This window comes from Epinephelus lanceolatus, chromosome 1 (genome assembly GCF_041903045.1).
Source record: "Epinephelus lanceolatus isolate andai-2023 chromosome 1, ASM4190304v1, whole genome shotgun sequence".
Taxonomy (NCBI): Eukaryota; Metazoa; Chordata; class Actinopteri; order Perciformes; family Serranidae; genus Epinephelus; species Epinephelus lanceolatus.
The window spans coordinates 50602703-50622944 of NC_135734.1; the positions used below are offsets into that span (position 1 = coordinate 50602703).

At 43.2% G+C, this 20242-nt stretch overlaps 2 protein-coding genes across 3 annotated transcripts; both read right to left on the minus strand.

Annotated features, from left to right (window-relative positions):
• Positions 1–218: 218 nt before the first annotated feature.
• Positions 219–2836, minus strand: LOC144464526 (nuclear factor 7, brain-like). Its single transcript, XM_078171928.1, has 2 exons — positions 2683–2836; positions 219–2573 (listed from the first exon to the last, which is right to left on the minus strand). Exon 2 carries the CDS (start codon positions 2554–2556, stop codon positions 1168–1170), a length of 1389 nt encoding a protein of 462 aa, XP_078028054.1. The 5' UTR covers positions 2557–2573; positions 2683–2836; the 3' UTR covers positions 219–1167.
• Positions 2837–11975: 9139 nt separating this feature from the next.
• Positions 11976–16904, minus strand: LOC117256354 (nuclear factor 7, brain-like). 2 transcript variants are annotated; one of them, XM_078171934.1, is made up of 3 exons: positions 16757–16904; positions 14918–15045; positions 11976–14808 (listed from the first exon to the last, which is right to left on the minus strand). In XM_078171934.1, exon 3 carries the CDS (start codon positions 14789–14791, stop codon positions 13403–13405), a length of 1389 nt encoding a protein of 462 aa, XP_078028060.1. In that variant the 5' UTR covers positions 14792–14808; positions 14918–15045; positions 16757–16904; the 3' UTR covers positions 11976–13402. The 2 variants fall into 2 exon arrangements, with proteins under 2 accessions (XP_078028060.1, XP_078028058.1); XM_078171932.1 differs by having other exon boundaries at positions 14918–15134; positions 16757–16899.
• Positions 16905–20242: the final 3338 nt, after the last annotated feature.

The following is a 20242-nucleotide window of genomic DNA, read 5'->3' on the forward strand; positions in this document are numbered from 1 at the left end:
AGTGACATTGTTTGATTTATTGTTCAGACTAATGTTGTATTCTTTATTTTATCTTTTTTTTTATTTCATGATGACATTTTTCCTTTATTATAATTGGCTGAGGATGGAGGGGGTGGTGACTGATGACAACACCTCTGTTTTTAAAAGAGAAATTAATAATGACAGCGTCATTCTGACAAAAAAAATAACACACTAATGCAAAGAAACATTTTCAGGAGAATCTTTAATGAGTTTAAATCAGCTGTGCCACTAATTAGTTGTGTCTGTTAAAGGGTTAACTACATAATATTAACAATACTAATAACATTAATATTAATATTGTGTTAAGAAAAGAAGCATTATTGGTCTCAGGAGGTTAATTTTTCTTTAGACAACAACAGTTATGGGCAGAAAATATATATATACAAATAACAGATCATCACTATAAAGCTAAACACAGTAAAGTTCATAAATGTGATGTAATGTAAAACCAACAGTGCTGTTTTCTGATAATCCAAATCAAAGTTACACAGTAGTTACAGTATATTTGGAATATGCATTTATATATGGATTAGTATATACAAAATGATTTCAATTAAGCATAATGTGGAATCATAACACTATATTAATAATATAAGTAGCCACAATGATGCTATGATTGGAGTGGATTTAATGTAAAAATATTAATGAAGTTATTGATATGAAACAGTTTAATCCTGTTGAGTTGAACACACTTTGATCAGCAGAGGGCGCTAAAGCATCAGTAAAAAAGTCCTGCAGTAAGTTCCTCAAATCACATGACATTAAAAAAAGACTCCAGACGCAGTTTACCTGCTGAAAATGAAGATTTGAATCTAAAGTCATGCCGTCACTTCTCATCATCACTTATGGATTATAGTGAGTATATTTCTGTCTCTGCTAACAGGAGTTACACAGTATGACATAAAGTCACAATAAGTTTCAGTTTGTCAGATGTCTGATATGACTCAGTCTGGAAACATTAAAGAATATCACTTCAATTAAAAAGATGTTTTCATGTTGAAGTCGTCAGCCTCTCTGTCTCAGCCTGTGTCTCCAGCTAATACGTCACTTTGACACTGTGCTGTTATTTTTTATTCCCAGTTTAAGAGGAGAGTGACTTTTCTCTTTAAGAAATTAACATCATAAATATAATCATCCTCTTTATCTCTAACTGCTCTGTCCCACTGTCACACAGACCTTCAGTGGTAATATCTTCAGTTCATCACCAGAGCTAATGAATGGAAACATCCTCTCAGTGAAAGTGTGTGTGAAGGTGTGTATGTGCCTGTTAGTATCAGGATCAGAGAACGACAGCTTTCCTCTGTTCCAGTCCAGATTCACTCTGATCCTCTGGAGCTTCTTCTTCACTTTGAGATCAGTGAGTGGAGCTGGTAGTGAGCGTGCTGAGTATTTATCTTCATGGAACCCTGTTACCCATAATCCAGACTTTATGTCTCCCTTCCTCTGGACAGACTCTGCTAACACACCCAGTAACCAGAGTGTACTGTCTCCAACCTCGACATCCCAGCTGTGAGTCCCTGAGTTAAAGCCCTCAGAGCCCAGGACAGAGAAGTAAGAATCAAACCTCTCTGGATTATCAGGAAGCTGCTGTCTGTGTCCTGGTCTCACACTGGTCAGATCTTCAGACAGGATGAGGTCTGGATGAGCAGTGTTTGGGTCCAGAATCAGAGGAGTATAGGAGACCATGTCCTTCATCTTGTTCCAGATATTGAAGGTCAGGTTGCCCAGGTGTTTGGCCTCGTCTATCAGAGCTCCTGAGAGCAGCTGTGGATCATCCAGCAGGGGGCGCTGCTGGACTCTGTCCACTGCAGCCTTGTAGTTGAGCAGGAATGAGACGTCTTCAGCTCTCAGCTCGTCCTCTGTGGCTCTGACTGTGTCTGAAAGAGCTGCTATCTCTCTGCTCAGAGCCTCCATCTTCTCCTTCATCATCTGATTCTTCTGCTCCTCTTCATCCCTCAATGCAGCCATCCTGGCCTCCTCTTCCTCTTCTAGAAACTGGTGAAGCTTCTTAAACTGCTCGTTAATCTGCCTCTCTGTGCGTCGGGCCTGGACCTTCATGTGTTGTGCTGTTTGTTCACACTTCACTTTAACTTGTTCACAAACCTTTAACTTCTCCTTTAAGGGCTCCAGAGTTTCCTCAACTTCCTTCTTGTGTTGTCGTGCAGCTTCATCGATGGGTCTGAATCTGTGGTTGGTGTGTTTTTCTGAATCTCTGCAGACGACACACACTGGCTGCTGATGGTTCAGACAGAAGAGTTTGAGTTTCTCAAAGTGCAGACTGCAGAGAGCCTCTGAAGCTCTCTGATCTCTCTCCTGTAAGAAGGCCTCACACAGGTTCTTTAACGCCAGGTTACAAGGTGGTTCAACCTTTGAAGATCTTCTGTTACAAACTGGACACTCACATACTTGTTTCTGTCTCCACCAGTTCTGCAGACAGTCTTTACAGAAGCTGTGGCTACATGACAGAACAACAGGATCTCTAAAGACGTCCTGACAGACCGGACAGCAGAGATCCTCCTCTGATCTGGAAGCCATTTAGTCTCTGAGTGAAGCTGAAAACACAGCAGACAGAAAGTACAGTCAGTCATGGCTCCCCTCCCTCCTCTACTAACTTGACTGAAATGTACTTTGACTTTGAGTGGTGTTTTTAGTCAAACTCACCTTCAGTGTGTGGAGTGTCAGCAGGTTGAAGCAGCAGTGTTGGAGTTTTAGCTGAACTCACTCAGAGGAAGTTGTTAGTTTGGTCTGAAGGTGAATCTGATCGTCTGTTCTTCAGTCTGTGTGTCTCTCTGCAGTGAGGGAGAATATCAAAGTGTTTCCTGGTTTGTGTCAGGTGAGAAGTGGACTTTTGTCAGACCTCTTCTGCTGTTGCTTGACATTTAACACAGGGCTGTGTTTCATTCTAAAGTACTGATTTATTGCTGGATATAAAGACTGATAGTGCACGGCAGACTGATGCAACAGTTCAAAAGTAGTTTCGATGAAGGCTGAATGAAGTGAAGAATTTAATTTAGTGAAGGATATTTTGAAAATTGAGGACCATGGAATATACAGTACAGTAGATGGGTGCTATGGAATTGATTAAAATAAAATAATGTATTTAAAAGGAACCACAAAATATTGCAGCTGAGACGTAGCTTGGAAGATTGTAGGAAACAGAAGCGTCATGGAATAATATATGTAAGGAATATCATCCTGTCGTCAGAAGTCAATGTTGCCATTGTACATTTCTGCAAACTGTGAATATGAAGTTGGGGTGGAGGGGATGGTACAGTGGCACGCAAAAGTTTGGGCACCCCTGGTCAAAATTTAATTTCTGCAAGTATTTAAGTAAGTAGAAGATGAACTGATCTTCAAAAGGCTGAGGTTAAAGCTGGAACATGCATTTCAACATTTTAAGCAGGATTAGTGAATTATTTCTGTTGTATACAATTTTAGAGTGAAAATAAATGAAAGGAGCACCATGCAAAGGTTTGGGCACCCCAAGACATTTGAGCTCTCACACAACTTTTCCCAGGGTCTCAGACCTTAATGAGCTTGTTAGGGCTCTGGCTGGCTTTGGCGCGATTCGTCGTCTTAATGATTAAACATCCGTCCCCTCGCTAGTCAGCACCAGAAATATTTGTCGGTTAAACCTATTAGTGTTTTATTAAAGTACAAGGCTGCGGTCATTTCTGAGAGTCTGAGAGTCCTGAACGGTCAGCCGTCCTGGCAGGGGATCCTGCCTACCTGAAGGTTTCTTCCTTTTTTCCCCGAATAAGGGTTTTTTAGGGAGTTTTTCCTGACATGCTTTGCAGGTCGAAGGCTGAAGACTCAAAGGACAACGAGATATAGCATAGCAGCACGGCAGCTTGCTCTCCACGCCTGATGCGTTGTTGATCCAAGAAGCTATTCTCCCTCCAGTGGCACCTATACACCCCTGCCTCCTTATCACAACCCTGCTGGCTCTAACGTTACTGACTGTTGTCCTATTTCTGCATTTACCCACGCCTTGACTACCAGCACCACCTAGCTGTTAGCTTAGCTCAAGCTAGCCAACGTGCTACATCCATAGCTTAGCCCAAGCTAGCCAACGTGCTACATCCATGGCCTGTGACAACATAATGCTCACAAAAGCAAATAAACACATTACAGACCTTAAGGAAGACATCCGCCGACTCTCCCAGGAACTGCAAGATAAACAGGCCATGCTGACCTCCTTCCTGGACCTGGCTCACGAACAGTCCTTGCACATGGTCTCCCTCAAAGCGGCCCTCCAGGACACCATCCCATGGGATACCTCCACCGGTCCGCGGCCTTCCTCCTCCTCCACACCCAGCCTCCAGACATCCTGGGCTGAAGTTGTGATCCACGACAGAAAGAGACTCCAGGACGCGACTGCCTTTCCTCCTCACCTGAGCCTCTCCAATCGCTTCGAGGCGCTAGCAGACAACCCAGATCTTCTTCCGGTTAGCATAGCTCAAGCTAGCCAACGTGCTAGCCCCGCCGCTAGCTCTCTGCACACGGCTGCTGGTGGTTGTGCAACACCTGGCTCTGGAAAAGCCGCTGGCCCCTCTCCGCCTGCGGCTACTGGTGCTTCGCCCTCGGGCTCAGGTAGCTCCACATCTGGGGTAACGTTAGCTAGTCCTACACCTGTGGCTGATGGCGTCCCCGCGGCTTCCCGCTCCGACGGCCCCGCTGTCCCCGGTGCCGTAGCGGTTGCTGGGGCGCCGTCTCCCTGCTCCAGCTGCCCTGCCTCTGGGATCATCGTGGCTGGCTCCACACTGGCAGCTGGCGGTGTACCCGCGGCCCGGTGCCAATGGGTGACGTGGAGCCCTCCTCCCCGCCAGCACCTGCCGGTACCCAGAGTGGCTCTGCTGCGGCCCCGGATCACCAGCTCTCCTCCCGGACAACTACCTCTGCTTCACGTCGCAAATTCCTGAGGGAAGCCGTCCTCAGACGCTCCGGAGGCCTCCTCCACCCCACGCTCCCGGCAGACTCTCCTCCTCCTAGGGCTGTAACGGCCGATCCACCGCAACACCTGTCCCACCATGCCCGGTCACCGATCCCGCGGCCAGCGGACGACCCCGACACTGGCTCGCCACCATCCAACCCGGCAAAAACCCTTCCTCGCCCGCTCTTCCCTCCAGCCACCCTGATCATCGGAGACTCCATCACAAGGAATATCCGCTTCTTCAATGTCACCACCTGTTGTTTCCCCAGAGCCACAGTCCTGGTAATCCTGGGAAAACTCCCTGGGCTGCTGCAGTCACTCCCTTCCTCCATCACCCGCATCGTGGTGCACGTAGGGACCAACGACCTGGCTCGGGGCGCCTCTGAGCTGACCAAAAGTGCTTTCACCTCCCTCCTGGACTTCCTACGCACTTGTGGAAAGTCCGTTTTTATCTCCGGTCCCATTCCCACACTTGGTCGCAGGGACGCGCGCTTCTCCAGGCTGCTCCTGCTGAATACCTGGCTCAGGCCTGCCTGCTACGCTCCATGCATAGCAGGCAGGCTCCATGCCTATACAGACCACCTTTCAAACTACAAAGACACCCTCACTGCTGCCCGGTCCAACTACTACTCACAACTCATTCACTCTGGCTCCAATAACCCTAAGACTCTCTTTTCCACCGTCAATAAACTCCTCAAACCCTGTGACAACACCCTCTCCTCCATCACAGCTGACAAATGCAACTCCTTCCTGGCATGTTTTCAATCAAAGATCGAAACCATCAACACTCAACTCAGCAACCCCCTCCCCCCCATCTCAGTCTCTCCAGTGCTCACCGTCTCCACCACCACTTCACCCCTGTCTCCCCCCTGGAACTCCTCCCCATCATCTCCAAGATGAAAAGCTCCACTTCCATCCTGGACCCCATACCATCCTCCATCATCAAAGTCTGCCTCCCAACTATCTCCCCACTCATCACTACCATCATTAACTCCTCCCTCACCTCTGGCTCTATCCCGAAATCCCTGAAAGCCGCTGTCACCCCCATCCTCAAAAAACCCGGCCTGGACCCTGACGTCATCTCAAATTTCCGTCCCATCTCGAACCCTCCCTTTCTGTCAAAAATTCTGGAACGTGTTGTCGCCTCCCAAATCAAAACCCACCTCCGCTCTCATGAACTATATGAACCATTTCAATCCGGATTCTGCCCTCAACACAGTACCGAAACCGCCCTCCTCAAAATCACTAACGACCTCCTCCTCTCTGCCGACTCTGGCCACCTCAACATACTCATCCTCCTCGACCTCACTGCTGCCTTTGACACCATCAACCACACCACTCTGCTGTCCTGCCTACAAACTTCCCTCAACATCACTGGCTCTGCTCTCTCCTGGCTCAAATCATACCTTACCGACAGACATCAGTTCATCCACGTCAACAACTGCACCTCCTCCAGCGTCCCCCTGCTTCAAGGTGTCCCTCAGGGCTCGGTGCTTGGTCCTCTCCTCTTCATCACCTACCTACTCCCCCTTGGTTCCATCATCCGCCGTCATGGTCTCCATTTCCACTGCTACGCCGACGACATCCAAATCTACATCTACACAAAATCCATCACCCCGGCCACCCGCTCTACCCTCACCAACTGTCTGACTGAACTCCAATCATGGCTGCAAGCCAACTTCCTCAAACTCAACTGTGACAAATCTGAAATAATACTCATCGGCCCAAAATCCTTCTCTACAGCAACACAAAACTTCACCCTCAGCATTGATAACACCACCCTCTCTCCCTCCCCATTCATCCGCAACCTTGGTATCATCTTCGACAATAACCTCTCATTTGAACATCACATCAGCCGCCTCGCCCAAACTGCCTTCTTTCACCTTAGAAACATTGCCCGTCTCCGCCCATTGCTCTCCTTCTCTGCTGCTGAAACTCTCATCCATGCTTTCATCACCTCAAGACTGGACTACTGCAACAGCATCCTCTACGGCTCATCATCCAAAGTCCTCAACAAACTTCAGTACATCCAAAACTCTGCCGCCCGCCTCCTCACCCACACCAGCTCCCGTGAACATATAACCCCTGTCCTGCAAAACCTTCACTGGCTCCCTGTCCCGTACAGAATCAATTTCAAGATCCTCCTCCTCACCCACAAAGCCCTCCACAGCCAGGCCCCCTCCTACCTCACGGACATGCTCCACCACCACACTCCCTCCTGCAACCTTCGATCATCTGACAAAAACCTCCTCTCACCCCCACACAGGACCAAGCACAGAACCTGGGGCGACAGAGCCTTCTCCATAGCCGCCCCCTCCCTCTGGAACACCCTCCCTATACACATCCGTGACTGTCCAAATCCATCCACCTTCAAATCACTCCTCAAAACCCACCTTTTCAAATCCGCCTTTAACCTTTAACATTAGCTTTTCGTTCTCAATTCCTCATGTGCCCTCCTTTTCTTTGTTTTGCACTATGCTTTTGCACCTTGTTGTTTTATATTGTCCTTGTCTTCTGTTTATGTCTTTGCACTTACATGTATGTATTTCTTTTCTTTGGTTTTAAATGTAGAGCGTCTTTGAGAGCTGTAAAAGCGCTGTATAAATAAAATGTATTATTATTATTATTATTATTATTATTATTATTATTATTCACAGTCATCGTTAGGAAAGGCCAGCTGATGCTAATTTCAAAGCTTTATAAATACTCTGACTCCTGAAACCTTGTCCCAACAATCAGCAGCCATGGGCTCCTCTAAACAGCTGCCTAGCACTCTGAAAACTAAAGTTTAGTTTAGTTTATTGTTGTTGTATACATTGAAAGTACAGTGTACAGTCACTGCAATGACCTGCATTTTGCCAGACCCCATAGAGTCAATAAATAGTCCATAAAATAGTCTAAACAACATTCAGTAAACATCCAGAGGAATAATCACGTGCACACATAGCACCAAGTGCTACTGTTTAGCAGTCTGATGGCTTGTGGATAAAAACTGTCCTTGAGGCGACTGGTGCGTGCCTTGATGGTCCGCAGACGTTTGCCTGAAGGGAGGTAGCAGAACAGACTGTGTGCTGGGTGGTAGGAGTCCTTTAGGATGTGTAGTGCCTTGTTCTTGCAGCGGGTGGTGTAGATGTCCGTTGCCTGTGGCAGTGGTGATCCAGTGATACATGATGCCCACAAAACAGGAGACTATAAGAAGATAGCAAAGTGTTTTCAAGGAGCTGTTTCCTCAGTTCGTAATGTCATTAAGAAATGGCAGTTAACAGGAACTGTGGAGGTCAAGTTGAAAACTTTGTGAGAGAGCTGCTCGTAGGATTGTTAGAAAGGCAAATCAAAACCCCTGTTTGACTGCAAAAGACCTGCAGGAAGATTTATCAGACTCTGGAGTGGTGGTGCACTGTTCTACTGTGCAGACACACCTGGACAAATATGAGCTTCATGGAAGAGTCATCAGAAGAAAACCTTTCCTGTGTCCTCGCCACAACATTCAGCATCAGAAGTTTGAAAAGGAACATCGAAACAAGCCTGATGCTTTTTGGAAACAAGTCCTGTAGAGTGATGAAGGTAAAACAGAACTTTTTGGACACAATGAGCAAAGGTATGTTTGGAGAAAAAAGGGACACCTGTCCAACTGTTAAACACGGGGGTGGATGGATGATGCTTTGGGCTTGTGTTGCAGCCAGTGGCACGGGGAACATTTCACAGGTAGAGGGAAGAATGGATTCAGTTAAATTCCAGACATCACAGCATCTGTAGAAAACTTGAACATGAAGAGAGGATGGCTTCTACAACAGGACAGTGATCCTAAACACACCTCCAAATCCACAATGGACAACCTCAAGAGGAGCCAGCTGAAGGTTTGGCCACGCCCCTCACAGTCCCCCGACCTAAACATCATTAACATCTGTGGATAGAGCTCAAAGAGCAGTGCATGAAGACGGCCCAAGAATCTCACAGAGCTAGAAGCCTTCTGCAGGAATAATGGGTGAAAATCCTCCAAACAAGAAGTGAAACACTCTGAGCTGGATACAAAAAGTGTTTAGAAGCTGTGATACTTGCCAAAGGGGGCACTACTGAGCACTGACCATGCAGGGTGCCCAAACTTTTGCTTCAGGCCCTTTTTATTTTTTGTTATTTTAAAACTGTAAAAGATTAAAATTTAAAAGTAATCTTGCTCAGAATATTGAAGAAATGTTTCATCTTTACCTTCATGCCTTTTGGAGATCAGTTCATCTTTACTTTCTTAACTACTCACAGTAAAAGAGATTTTAACCAGGGGTGTTCAAACCTTTGCATGTTGCTGTAAATGGTGTGACACTTTGATGAGACGTCTGCCAAGCTGCAGACTATGGTTTGAGACTAACAAACAACAAAAACATTTGTGATTAGGGAGCCGTTGCTGTTTCCAGCAGCTTTTTAGCCGCCACAAAACCTGGGTGTTTTTGGTTAGTGCCATGAAAAGTGGTTGTTTATTACCGAGACTTCACTGATTTTCCAGCGGGGATTAATTGTGTCGCCAAAATCCGGATTTGAGGATAAAACATGATCTGTTTCTGAACATGAACAAGTGGTTACAAACATTACAAACATTACATATTTGTGGTTTGCAGAATTGTGCAAGACCAACATTTTTCTGGTGATCAGGTTTGGAATACCGTGGAATATTGTTTGGTTTCGATCAATCAGAAAGTGATATTACAATAAAACTGATCACAGTTTTTCTCATTTGCTTTGGCTCAATTCATGAACTTTTTTTTGTTTTGTTTTGTTTTTTTCAAAACATTTAATTAAAACTTCTTAACAGTCAGTTTGTTGCATGGACTGTAAAAATAATGGACGCAGCTTCCAAGACGTCACCCATTGGTTTGTGGATTCATGTTTTGAAGCCTTGAGTTTGGCATTTCAGCTGTTGCTATCTTGGTTTTTTGGATCCAGAAGTGGCCATATCTGGGCGTGAGGGTGGAGCTGTGGAGGAGCGAGGGGTGGATCTGACTGAAAAGCTGAGAACACTATTGGCAGACAGGCAGTCACTTAAAACAATCCACCCTTATTTATGCATAACTTCAAACCTCAATAAAATGTAAATGGGAACATTAAGGAAGAACACAGTCGCTATGAACCGTTAAATTAGCTACAGAGAGCAAAACTGTTTTTTGTACCAGGCTGTAAACATGTTTGTTTCTGCTGTAAAGTTGAGCATTTTAACACGGGGGTCTGTGGGGACTGACTCGCTCTTGGAGCCAGCCTCAAGTGGACATTAGAGGAATTGCAGTTTTTGGAACTTTGGTGTTGGCTTCATTTCTCAGCCCTGGAGGGCACCGCTTGGTTTGTTGTAAGAAAACGAGTAAGAACAGTCATCTCCAATTTGCACAGTAACCACTTGCTGATCAAAACTGATGAATGCGTTCCCAGTGAAACTGTCACACTCTTCACAACCTCTAAACATGAATCTGTCAGATATACTCCATTAATATCTATGACACTGAATGTTTGTGATGTCTGATCAAGCTTGGAAGCACTGGATATATTTTACATGAAAGATCTTCAGTACATGTAACACATTACGACACAAATAAACGTACTGTATACATAGAAACGTGCACACCCTTGACTGTGGACTACAGTATTGTACAGTAAGCCTATTGTTGGAATCAGAATCTGAAATTCTCTGTGTGATACACATTAGCATTCAGCGAGACAAAACTGACAGTCTTGTATAGTACAGTCAGCAGCCAGTGTCAACAAAGAGGAACAAAACAGAGATTTGTATCAAAGACACATTTCCAGAGTTGACTGGAAATGCTGAAAAATACCTGAACATTTTGACCAGTACGGCTCACATGCTGACAAAACATCTTTGCATTGTGGTGTCTGTGGCCAATTTACTGACACAATCACAAGGTGTTGAAGTTTGAATTTAATGTTTTAGGTGAGTTAGGTTCTGCAGACATGCTGCGATGTCCCATGAGACAGCTGTGACAATTGCACTTCCTGTTTGGAGAATGTTAAAACTCTTTAAAAAGAAATGAGCCGAAACATTTAAGAAATACTGTAACAATGAACCTCCCTCACTGCAGAGATGGGCAAAAATACATCAAAATGTATTTTGATACAAAATACAAAATGCCCCTCAAATAAATGTATCAAAATAAAATACAAAATACTGGTGCCACAAAATGTATCAAAATAAAATACATGTATTTTGTATTTTCAAATACAGAAAATACTTTTTTTGTTTTTCTTTTTAGCGGTGACCCGCAGCTCTATAGGTCACTCTTTTGGTTGGTTGGTTGGTTGGTCGGTCGGTCCACAAAGCTTTTCTTGAATAACTCAAAAGGTCCTTGACCAAAAATGCTCAAAATTTGCATACTGCAATTAGAGACCATGAGTAACTATGCCAGAAAGAACAACCATGATTCTTCAACCATTCAACCATCATCCATCCAATGGCGTGCATAAGCATCGCTAGCTTGATATTATAACTATCATCACCATGTATTTATACAATAGGCTATGTAGCCAGACCCAGACATAAATCATACACCAAGCCAGTAGACATCTGTCACACTCAGATAAAATATTGACCTTGACAGACAATCTGTTGAACTTGGAAGACATGAGCAGCAAGGTAGTCTACTGGCAGTGTGGGTCCATCCACGTGAGCAGCATCCCTGGCAAGTCTAGTCTAGCTGTGCTGTGAACTGTCCACCAACGGTCTAGCTAAACAGCAGCAAGATACTGTAGCTACTGTAGCTAAGCATAGTAGCTGCACTATGCTTTTGCACCTTGTTGTTTTATATTGTCCTTGTCTTCTGTTTATCTCTTTGCACTTGCATGTATGTACTTCTTTTCTTTGGTTTTAAATGTAAAGCGTCTTTGAGAGCTGTAAAAGCGCTGTATAAATAAAATGTATTATTATTATTAATTAACTTGTTTGCTGTCTAACTCTGAGCCTTTGGAGCCCTGTGTTCAACTTTTTTTTCAAATGAAAAAGAGAAAAAAAATCTAGGGACATGTAGGCTACCCTAAAATATTATTTATTGATTCAGATTTAGATTCAGACAACTTTATTGACCCCACGTGAAGCAATTCATTTGCAGCATACTCATCCCAAGCATCAACCACAACAACATACAATTTCCTATGTTATGCACAGTCCAGTAAAACAGACCACTAGGTCATTGAAGGGCACACTGAATGGCCCAAGTTTAAAAAAACATATAGATAAAAATATTTTTTAAAAAAAATAAAATAAAAAAAGTAAAAAATATTGTTACATCCAATATTATAAGAATGTGTATGTGTAGCCTATTATTTTTGTTTTTTGATTCGTGGAGAAAGTATTCTGAGTATTTTAAATACAAAAGTACTCCACTCAAAAGTATTTTGTTACAAATTACATTTGCTTTTTATCGGCCTTATCACATACAAATTACAAAATACTCAAATGTAACTGAAATGCGTATTTTAAATACAAGTAATGGAAATACTGCCCATCCCTGCCTCACTGTACCTGTTACAGCTCTGCTGCATCAGACCACAGATACAACAATTCCACCTTCTAATATCAGGCTTATTTGCAAAATGCCGTGCTGCCAAACTAAAGAAAAGAAGCAGAGGCCATGATCATAGTAGGATATAGAGTGATAAAATCTACATACAGGGTGGCTGGTAGTGGTGGAAGAGACAAACAACACAAACTTTGACCCAGGAGAACAAGGTTTAAATCCCACGTGAAACCAGTATTTACAACAGATCATCACTATGAAGCTAAACACAGTAAAGTTCATAAATGTGATGTAATGTAAAACCAACAGTGCTGTTTTCTGATAATCCAAATCAAAGTTACACAGTAGTTACAGTATATTTGGAATATGCATTTATATATGGATTAGTATATACAGAATTATTTTAATTAAGCATAATGTGGAATCATAACACTATATTAATAATATAAGTAGCCACAATGATGCTATGATTGGAGTGGATTTAATGTAAAAATATTAATGAAGTTATTGATATGAAACAGTTTAATCCTGTTGAGTTGAACACACTTTGATCAGCAGAGGGCGCTAAAGCATTAGTAAAAAAGTCCTGCAGGAAGTTCCTCAAATCACATGACATTAAAAAAAGACTCCAGACGGATTATGGATTATAGTGAGTATATCTCTGTCTCTGCTAACAGGAGTTACACAGTATGAAGTAAAGTCACAATAAGTTTCAGTTTGTCAGATGTCTGATATGACTCAGTCTGGAAACATTAAAGAATATCACTTCAATTAAAAAGATGTTTTCATGTTAAAGTCGTCAGCCTCTCTGTCTCAGCCTGTGTCTCCAGCTAATACGTCACTTTGACACTGTGCTGTTATTTTTTATTCCCAGTTTAAGAGGAGAGTGACTTTTCTCTTTAAGAAATTAACATCATAAATATAATCATCCTCTTTATCTCTAACTGCTCTGTCCCACTGTCACACACACCTTCAGTGGTAATATCTTCAGTTCATCAGCAGAGCTAATGTATGGAAACATCCTCTCAGTGAAAGTGTGTGTGAAGGTGTGTATGTGTGTGTTAATATCAGGATCAGAGAACGACAGCTTTCCTCTGTTCCAGTCCAGATTCACTCTGATCCTCTGGAGCTTCTTCTTCACTTTGAGATCAGTGGGTGGAGCTGGTAGTGACAGTGCTGAGTATTTACCTTGAAGGAACCATATTCTCCATAATCCAGACTTAATGCGTTCTTTCCTCTGGACAGACTCTGCTAACACACCCAGTAACCAGCCTGTACTGTCTCCAACCTCGACATCCCAGCTGTGAGTCCCTGAGTTAAAGCCCTCAGAGCCCAGGACACAGGGAAAGTCATCAATCCTCTCTGGATTATCAGGAAGCTGCTGTCTCTGTCCTGGTCTCACACTGGTCAGATCTTCAGACAGGATGAGGTTTGGATGAGCAGTGTTTGGGTCCAGAATCAGAGGAGTGTAGGAGACCATGTCCTTCATCTTGTTCCAGATGTTGAAGGTCAGGTTGCCCAGGTGTTTGGCCTCGTCTATCAGAGCTCCTGAGAGCAGCTGTGGATCATCCAGCAGGGGGCGCTGCTGGACTCTGTCCACTGCAGCCTTGTAGTTGAGCAGGAATGAGACGTCTTCAGCTCTCAGCTCGTCCTCTGTGGCTCTGACTGTGTCTGAAAGAGCTGCTATCTCTCTGCTCAGAGCCTCCATCTTCTCCTTCATCATCTGACTCTTCTGCTCCTCTTCCTCCCTCAGTGCAGCCATCCTGGCCTCCTCTTCCTCTTCTAGAAACTGGTGAAGCTTCTTAAACTGCTCCTTAATCTGCCTCTCTGTGCGTCGGGCCTGGGCCTTCATGTGTTGTGCTGTTTGTTCACACTTCACTTTAACTTGTTCACAAACCTTTAACTTCTCCTTTAAGGGCTCCAGAGTTTCCTCAAGTTCCTTCTTGTGTTGTCGTGCAGCTTCATCGATGGGTCTGAATCTGTGCTTGGTGTGTTTTTCTGAATCTCTGCAGATGACACACACTGGCTGCTGATGGTCCAGACAGAAGAGTTTGAGTTTCTCAGAGTGCAGACTGCAGAGAGCCTCTGAAGCTCTCTGATCTCTCTCCAATAAGAAGGCCTCACACAGCTTCTTTAACACCAGACTAACAGGTGGTTCAACCTTTGAAGATCTTCTCTTACAAACTGGACACTCACGTACTTGTTTCTGTCTCCACCAGTTCTGCAGACAGTCTTTACAGAAGCTGTGGCTACATGACAGAACAACAGGATGTCTAAAGACGTCCTGACAGACCGGACAGCAGAGATCCTCCTCTGATCTGGAAGCCATTTAGTCTCTGAGTGAAGCTGAAAACACAGCAGACAGAAAGTACAGTCAGTCATGGCTCCCCTCCCTCCTCTACTAACTTCACTGAAATGTACTTTGACTTTGAGTGGTGTTTTTAGTCAAACTCACCTTCAGTGTGTGGAGTGTCAGCAGATTGAAGCAGCAGTGTTGGAGTTTTAGCTGAACTCACTCAGAGGAAGTTGTTAGTTTGGTCTGAAGGTGAATCTGATCGTCTGTTCTTCAGTCTGTGTGTCTCTCTGCAGTGAGGAAGAATAACTTTCGGTTTCCTGGTTTGTGTCAGGTGATACAGGTAACGGGTGGAGCTTTGTCACACCTCTGCTACATGCTGTAACATGTAACACAGGGTGGTGTACTGAGCAGCAGGCAGTTTGAAATTAGTTTGCACGTAGTGAAGTTAAAATGTAATTTCGCAAAATTCCAGGAATATTCTGAAAATGGGGAACGGTCCAACATTGAAGGAAAGGAGTCACACGGAATATTGTGGCAGCAGGGAAGTAAACAGTCAGAAATAACCTATGTAAGAGGTACGATAAAAATTGAATGAATGAAAAGCTGAATGAATTTTTTATGGATGGGATGACTTGGACATAATGCCATGGACCATTTTAGGTAAGGGGTCACATGGAATAATGTATCCACCTTATTCTTGAGGCCGCTACTTTAGCAATGGTTTTGAGTAAAACTTCTGATGTGATAGCACCTTGCTATTTCAGTTAAAAGCCCAGTTCCTTCTATCAGCCCAGTGTGGATACACATTTTGACTATTAAAGGCCCGTCTCAAATAGAGGCCTGGTCTGGTTACCTAGCAGGTAATTTTTATACAAGTGTTTTGGATGTATAGCCTAAAGCCAGGTTGTTGGCTACCTTAAATTATGTGCCCATTCCTCGATTACCCTTTAAGTTTAAGTTGACTGTCATCAGACAGTCATCAGACACCTGAAGCTAAAAGCCACCTTTTGCGGCTTTCAGTTACAAACTGACGCCATCTGGTGGTGTGAGTTAGCAACAAGGCCAGGCATAACCTTTCGCAGTGTTGTGATACGACACAAGACGTCATCAGGCTGAAACACTGGCAGTAATGGTGTGATACAAGGAGCTAGAAAGTCCCCATAGGGCAGGTGGGAGGGGCAGTGGATGGGTCTAATGAAACTTGGACTTTCACCTGAGAGCCTGGTGTTCACTTCCTGTATAAATGTAGAGCCAAACCACAATGTTTTTTCTAAACCTAACGTAAATACGAGGTGTTTTACCTACATTGTAAGTTTATTTCGAAAAAGACTGTGTGCATCTAACAATCAGAAACTTTACATTTCCTGTGTAAACAGAAGTGTAGCGTTTGCAACAGTGTCCTGAAAAGTCAACAGCAGACGCAGGAGATGTGCCTCGCGTGTGATATGTAGGCGTGAAAAACCACTGGCAAAGCGGCAATATGTGACGACTTGGGATGAGAATGTGTTGGACCCCCTGCTTAGTAGCCTCTGTGTCCTAACCCATGTTGAGATGAAAACCTGTGCAGCTCAAAGCACCGCTGTGCTGAAATACTCTACAGCCTCACAGCGCTGACGGCATGGCCGCACACTCATAGTGTTGTTAATGTTTGATACAGTTTGATAATAATCATGTTAAATGTTAAAGTTTCTCTCTGAGCTCTCAGATCACACATCGCCACATTTAAAATCCCTCTGTGATGAAGCGACCTGATAAAACTGTCCCTTATTGGTCATTGAGTCATACATATTTATTCTAATGACCCCAACCCACACGATTCATGTCCTGTTACTCACAGTGGTCACCGTGTGTCCGCTGCCTTCTTCTTAAACCTCTCTCACTCATTTCATTCTCTAAACATGCAAAGTTTGATAAGTGAATTCCTCTCCTAGCCAAACGCTTCTCACTTCCCGTTCCAGCACACTCAGGATGACTCTCAATCGAAATATGAGCACTTACTTTTAAATGCCACTTTGTGGTTTTTGGCCGGTGGCCTGTGGGGCTTCCTCATAGTCACAGGGTGATGTCGCTGGATTTCATTTCTCGTTCTCATCTCTCTGCTATCACAGGACCTTTTGAAATGTCATTTGAGATATGAGTGTGTGCATGCCATTAACCCACACACTTTCTCTTGGACTTTGCCTTTAGGTCTGTCCCTGTCAGGCTTTAGCGGTACTTCACTTTATGGCATTCTTAGATTATTTGTTTTTCCCCTTTCACGTGGTGGTCACTGCTTTCTTGGGCAGTGCGTTATACAATAATCTGACCCCTAAAAAACACAAAACAGCACAAGACAATGTGAAATAAACCACGATGTAGCTCAACAATGCCAGAGAAACAAAACTATATCTATGTAAATACTGTCCTGCTTGTTTGATATTTAATACTTTTAATGTGACACACTTTGGAGATTTTCTTAAGAAACGTGGTATGAATAAATCTGTACTTACTGACCCTGTGTAGCTTGAGAATATGGAGAATGTACTTTTGTTTTCTTCACTATTAATCTGTCACGGTGTTACAAAAAAGAAAATGTTATCACCAGTTTGTAACAATTTTGTCTGCAACCCCTTTGGTTTTGTTTTCCATTGTGTGAAACGACACACATATCACCTGTATTACGCACTCACCTGACTGTTTATTCACACCTGATCAGGGATTTTACCCGCCAACCCTGGGAATATTACGCAATCCAAGCATTACACACACACACACACACACACACACAGTTTCCTGGTTCCCCTCCATCTGCGTCTGAACAGGGAATTTACCTGCATTATCTTGTTTAGGCAGCTGCTAATCTGATCAGACTGCAGCGTGAAAATGAGTCAAGCTGCCACCTCTTGCCGCCTCCCTCTGACTTCTTGTTGGAAGGAGAAGTGGTGACATAAACATAAAAAAAACTGAGTAATGACAGGTTGATTTGGAAAGCAACTTGTCAAATGGTGTGGACTTTCCTGCATGAGACGTGTTAACTTTTAGCTCAGTTCAGAGGAAAATGTTGGAATTGTGTGTCTCTGCAAACCACGAATACATCACATTTGTACATTTTATACATATCAAAGCAATGTTTCTGAGGTGACGTAGTATCTGAGCTGACTTTGTCATCAGGAGGTGGAGGGGATGGTGGATGGTGAGGCACCGGCCAAGCTGCAGACCACTGTTCAAGACCAACAGCAAAACCAGTTGTTTTTTAGCGAGTCATTGCTGAGTTTCCTGCAGCTTTTTAGCCCTCAAACATTGATGATTTTAGGGATCAGTTGGTTGTTTTTCCAGCGGATTTTTAGCCTCCAAATATGTGTTTTTTAGCAACTTGTAGCTGTCTTTTAAAGCGGCTTTTTAGCTACCAAACATCGGTGTGTTTTAGTGATTTGTAGCTGTTTTTCTAGCAGCTCTTCAGCCCTCAAACATGGATGATTTTTAGGGACTTGTTGGTTTTCTTTCCAGCAGCTTTTTAGCCACCAACTGTGTGTGTTTTTTAGCAATCCATGGCTGTTTTTCCAGCCCTTACATCATGTGGCTGTGTTTCCTTTGGCTTTTTAGCCCTCAAACATTGATATTTTTAGGGACCCGTTGGTTGTTTTTCCAGCAGCTTTAAATCTTCCAAACATTGATGTTTTTAACGACCCATGGCTGTTTTTCCAGGAGATTTTTAGCCCCCAGATATGGATGTTTTGTAGTGAATCATAGCTGTTTTTCTAACAGCTCTTTAGCCCCCAATCGTGGATGTTTTTAGTGACCCATAGCTTTTTTTCATCAGATTTTTATCCCCCAAACATAGGTGTTTTTTCAGTGACCCATGACTGTTTTTCCAGTGGCTTTTTATCCTAAAAACATGGGTGTTTTTTAGCAACTTGTGGCTGTATTTCAAACTGATTTTTTTGCCGTCAAACTCGGATGTTGTTAAGAGACCTGTTTCTGTGTTCCCTGCAACTTTTTAGCCCTTTTTCTTTTGGTTTGTGGCTGTTTTTCAAGCAGGGAATAGTGTCACTAAAAGCAGTTGTGCTGCTTGTCCAGCAGAGATCGTATCCCCAAAACAAGTATTTTAAGCTTAAACATGATCTTTTCCCAACCATAACCAAGTGGTTTTGAGCCTAAACATAACCACGTTAACCACAGCGGTCTCGTTGTTTTAATCTTCCACTACATAAAAACATGCAATTGTAATGTATCCATGCTTTGCAGAAACAATGCCAGCTTTTTTTCTGGCAATCAGATCATAGCTGTAGCCTCAGTCTGATAGTATGATATCATGTAAGTAGCCATCAAGTGCAAGTTAATGCCATCCACCTGACATGCCCTGTTACTGAAACCTGAACCAAACAACACACACTCACAGCAGCCTTGAGCAAAGTTGTCTTTGTCAATGTGTCTTATATAAAACAGCATGTGACTGGGGAAAGTCCTTTATGCTTCTGTCTATCTGAGTTGAGGCGACGGGACCAACCAGGTGAGGAAAACAAAGGGAAGCTGGAAACTCCTACTTCCTCTTTTAAGTACAAACAATACACCCACAATAATTTCCTCATGCAGTGGCCTCATCTAACTTACTTTACTGGGTGTTCTCCTATTAGCTGTTAATGTAACACGAAGCACACATTAGTGGAAAATACAACGACAAGTTACGTATAATTTTAGGCTACTTGTACTTTACATGAGTGTTTCAATTTTATGCAGCTTCATACTTCTACTCCACCTTTCAGAGGGATATTGTAGTTTTTACTGAAGGCTACTGCATTGGTTTTAAAGCTTAGTTACTTTGCTCACTCAGATTATGAATAATAAATGTGATCAACAGCAAATTCTGATGTATAATTATTGATTACTTGTATGAAGTTATACATCAAATTAGTTCCACCTTTACAGCGGTAGCATAAATGCATTGATAACTGTAATCCAACATCATAAAACAGTCTGACAATATTTGTTTTGTATAACGAGTACTTTTACCTTCGGACCTTTAAGTGTATTTTTATGCTGATTATTTTGTACTTTTATTCAACACTATAAAGGTATGTTTTTACTTTTAAAAAAACTGTGGTACTTTTACTTTTAGAAAAGATCTGAGTTCTTTCATCACTGCACTGTACACAGGGCGACACACACACTTTATTTCCTCTCATGTATGTAAACATTACTCTGCTGGTAATGAACATTTGCGTAAGCTTGTAAAACAAATACAAAAAGCCATTCACACGCACACACAGTTACAATATGGCTTTGTCTTTGGTTTTTCCAGATTCCCCTTATCTTTTATCAGTGTGTGTGTTATCTGTCATAATCTCTCCTGATTGTGTGTGTGTGTGTGTGTTTTATGTTTGTGTTACTTCATCCTTTGAAAGGGCAGAAAATCCCTGCACTGTGTGTCAATGCCAACTTAATTAAAACAGATATGACTATTTCATTCCACTCTGCAGACACAGAACCCACACAACAGTTAGACTG